A 3,865-nucleotide genomic window follows, 5' to 3' on the forward strand; every position below is an offset into this window, starting at 1 on the left:
GGGGTCTTAAAAGGGGGTTTCTTGAGGGGAGAGGGTCCCTGAGGATGAGGGGGGGTCTCTGAGGTGGGGGTCTGGGGGGTCCATAGCGGGGCCTGTTCCTCTCGTGGGGTCTCAGGGGCTCTGGGGGTGGTTCTGAGGGGTTGTGCACAAGCCTGGGACCTGTTTTTTGGGGTGGAGGCCGCCTGAGGAGATGCTGCTCTCAGTGGAGGGGAGGGGCTGGAGACGAACCCCATCAAGGTGTCCCTTTCTCCAGGGAAGCCCCTTGGGGATGGGGACACTTTGTGGTGGGTTTGGGACCCCTGAGAGGGGCGCTGGAGCTTAGAAATGGCTCCAAAACCCCTTTAACTCCCCTGAGCTGCTCCTGCCACCTCTCGCAGGTGACAGAACTGTCCCCATCAGCCGCCACCATGGGCTCTGTGCTGTCCCTGTCTGCTGCCAGCGCTGCCTCGAGCCAGAGGAAGGCTGAGGATGAGGAGGATGAGGATTTATCGGACAGCCAGGAGCCCGTGGAGGACGTGGCTAAGATTCCCTACATGGAATTCACGGGCCAGGACAGTGTCACCTGTCCCACCTGCCAAGGCACTGGCCGCATCCCCACAGGTGGCTGCTCCTCTGGGGCCTAAACATCCCAAAAACCAGCTTTAAACAGCAAAAAAAGGTCACTTTTTTAATGTGTTGTTCCCATTTTGCCTCCCAGAGCAGGTGAACGAGTTGGTGGCTCTGATCCCCTACAGTGACCAACGGCTTCGTCCTCAGAGAACGTAAGAGAGGAGCTCTTAAATCACTTATTGCTGCATTTAGGGGTTGTTTTCACCCCAAAAAACAGGATTTAAAGCATGATTTTAAATATTTCCACTGAGGGCACAACGATCCCACTCCCACCTTCCATCCCCATGCTGGAGTTTTGGGAGCAACTGCAAAAAAAAACCCCAAAATGCTGCTTTGGTTGCTCATTACTCAACTCCAAATGTGTAAAAAGGGAGGATTTTGAGCATTTCTGATGTTAAAAATGTGAGAGCAGCTCTTGGGTGCCTCTTCCAATGAAACCAAATATGAGGTGGGATTTTTTAGGTTTTTTAGGATCCGAATCTTGCAGAGGAGGTGAAGAATTCCCTGTTTTTTTCCCAGGAAACTCTATGTCCTGCTCTCAGTGCTGCTCTGCCTGCTGCTGTCTGGCCTGGGCGTTTTCTTCCTCTTCCCCCACTCAGTCCTGGTGGATGATGATGGCATTAAGGTGGTCCAGGTGTGGTTTGACAGGAAAAACTCTGCTGTCCTCCTGGCCATCACGGTAAATTTTCCATGGATTTGGGAAAATAAATCAGCAGGGGAATGAGCCAGCAAGGTCAGGGTTGTTTTTGTCCCCTCCAGGCCACCCTGAGGATCAGGAATTCCAACTTCTACTCGGTGGCAGTGAGCAGCCTGAGCAGCCAGGTGCAGTACATGAACACCGTGGTGGGCAGCCAGCAGCTCACCAACGTCTCCAGCATCCAGCCCCTGAGGGACAAACTGGTACTGACTGGGAGTTCTGGGAGCTGCACCTTGGGATTTCAGTGTCCGGTGGCCACAGCAGCTTTTGCTCTGTCCACTCCTTCCAAAAATGGGGTTGAAGGGTGATCAAATTGCACTGAAATCTGGTTTTTTTTGCTCTGTTCCAGGTGAATTTCACCGTGAAGGCAGAGCTGGGTGGATCCCTGTCCTATGTGTAGTAAGGATTTACTGCTCCTTGTAGATACCTGGGGGGCAGAGAGGGTTGAAGCCACTTTGATTAAAATTTGGGAAATTAATCTGGAAATCACTCACTTTTCCTGCTCAATTACTTTGCCAGGAATTTTCTTGAGCTGCTGTGAGATGGTTTTGTTAACACCAAAGTGAAAAATACCAGCAGGAGCTGCCAAAAAACCCCAAATTCCTCAAGTTTTCCCCCCTGCTGACTGATTTCCTTGATCTTTTCCAGTTTTTTCTGCACTTTGCCCAAGGTGAAGGTCCACAACATCGTGATCCTCATGAGGTAGGTGCTGCTCCTGCTTTGGGTTCTTGGGCCTCTTTTCCCACCTCAAAGATTCTGTTCTGGGGTTCCTGAATCCCAAGGGAATTGCAGCCACGGGTTTGGGCTCCAGGGAGAAAATCCTGCTTGGATTTCCCCCAAATTCACCCCAAATCCACCTCAGGGCCAGGTTTTAATCCAGCCCAGGAGTGTGAAACATGGGCTAGAGCACACAACTCCCTCCAGGTGCTGCAATTCCCACTTTTTCACCAAAACCCTCAGGAATTTGGGGGGTTTCTTTTGGGAAAAGAGGAATTGTGTGATGAATACCGACCTGCTGGGTTGTTCCTTTGTCCTGCCAGGACCTCGGTGAAGCTCTCCTACATTGGCCACAGCGCCCAGAGCTCTCTGGAGACCTTCCACTACCTGGACTGCAGCTCCAACTCCACGGCCCCGCTGCTCCCCCTGGCACGAGGGGCACCCTGACGGCGCCCGGGGGCACAGAGGGGCCTGAAGCCACCTCAGACTGGCAGCAGAGGGACCGTGAGTGGCTCTGCAGGGACAAACCTGGCAGCTCTGGGGCCTTTTGGAGCCCTGCTGGGGGTTGTTCCTTCCCTTCCTTTTTGGGAAGGAGTCTGGAGCTTTCCCTCCTGAATTAGGGGCTGGAATCCCGAAGGTTTCCAGTGGTTTGCACCTGTTTTGGAAGCTGGGCACTGTCAGGGTGTTTTGGGGGAAATGAATTTGTTTTTTTTTCAGGGTAAATAAATTTGTTTTCTTGTTCTTGAGTGTGGCAGCACCTCAGGACCTCAAAAAGGGACAATTCCCACTGGGAATGTGCCTCTGTCACACTCTGGAAGGAGGCAGAGGAACCCAAATCTTTGGAATGAGCTTTTTCCTCCTTTTCTCCCGTGGCTCTGACCCGTCTGGCATCCAGAGGCTCTTCCCTGGGGTTTGAGATCTGGGAATTGGCTGCTTTTTGTGCTCCACTTCCCAAATCAGCAGGGATTTGAGGGGGTTCTGTGGGAGGCTGGGATTCCAAGGCCTCCCTGCCGGGAGCTGGACATTCCTGCCGGCTGCTATCCCGAGGAAAATCCAGCTGGCAGCTCGGCCCCCGCAGCCCTTTGGCATTTTGCCCCTTTTTGGGAGGTTTCTGCTGGAATTTCAGCCCTCGTTTCCCATGGGATTCGAGAGCCAGGCACAGCCACAGGTGAGGGAATCCTTCCTCAGTGGAAAAATCCCCTGATTTTTGGGTGACAGGGACATAAAATCCACACTTTGCTCCCTTTTCCAATGAGAGATTCCTGCCGCAGGAATCAGCATTTTTAGGGCTGAATTATTCATTAAACCTGATTTGGATCTTTCAGTGTGCTGTCCTTCGTTTCTTTTTAAGGAAAAGCTCTGGATTTGTCCTAAATCCAATGCTCTGTTGGGGTTGTTCCTTTGGTGGTTTTTTCCCAAAAATCCTTGTTTTGCTGATGGGTTTCCGTGGAATCCCAGAATGGGTTGGGAGGAACCCTAAAGCTCATCCCATTTCACCTCCCACCATCCCAGGGATGGGGAATCCTCTGGGAATTCCATCCCAGGGCCTCCCTGCCCTCACAGGGAGGAATTCCTTCCCAAAATCCCACCTAAACCTCCAAATTCCAGTGGGAAGCCACTCCCTGTGTCCTGTCCCTTGTCCCAAATCCATTCCCAGCTCTCCTGAAAGGTCTTCCCTTCTCCAGGCTGAAAAATCCCAATTTTCACAGCTTTTCCCAGGATTTCTGGGGGAAAAAAACTCAACCAGGTGCTCATTCCCAGCTGGGACTAGTGCCCAGAATCCCAATCCCAACCCCCTTCCCTGGTGACCCCAAACTTCTCCCACAAAAACCCCAATTCCTG

The 3,865-nt window shown here is 52.3% G+C and overlaps 1 protein-coding gene across 1 annotated transcript; it reads left to right on the plus strand.

Moving 5' to 3' along the window:
* Positions 1–191: 191 nt before the first annotated feature.
* Positions 192–3,347, plus strand: TMEM106C (transmembrane protein 106C). The gene is made up of 7 exons (XM_008639040.2): positions 192–600; positions 698–761; positions 1,129–1,288; positions 1,369–1,509; positions 1,656–1,705; positions 1,955–2,008; positions 2,347–3,347. Exons 1-7 carry the CDS (start codon positions 408–410, stop codon positions 2,468–2,470), a joined length of 786 nt encoding a protein of 261 aa, XP_008637262.1. The 5' UTR covers positions 192–407; the 3' UTR covers positions 2,471–3,347.
* Positions 3,348–3,865: the final 518 nt, after the last annotated feature.

This window comes from Corvus brachyrhynchos, unplaced genomic scaffold, assembly GCF_000691975.1.
Source record: "Corvus brachyrhynchos isolate BGI_N302 unplaced genomic scaffold, ASM69197v1 scaffold318, whole genome shotgun sequence".
NCBI classification, from domain to species: domain Eukaryota; kingdom Metazoa; phylum Chordata; class Aves; order Passeriformes; family Corvidae; genus Corvus; species Corvus brachyrhynchos.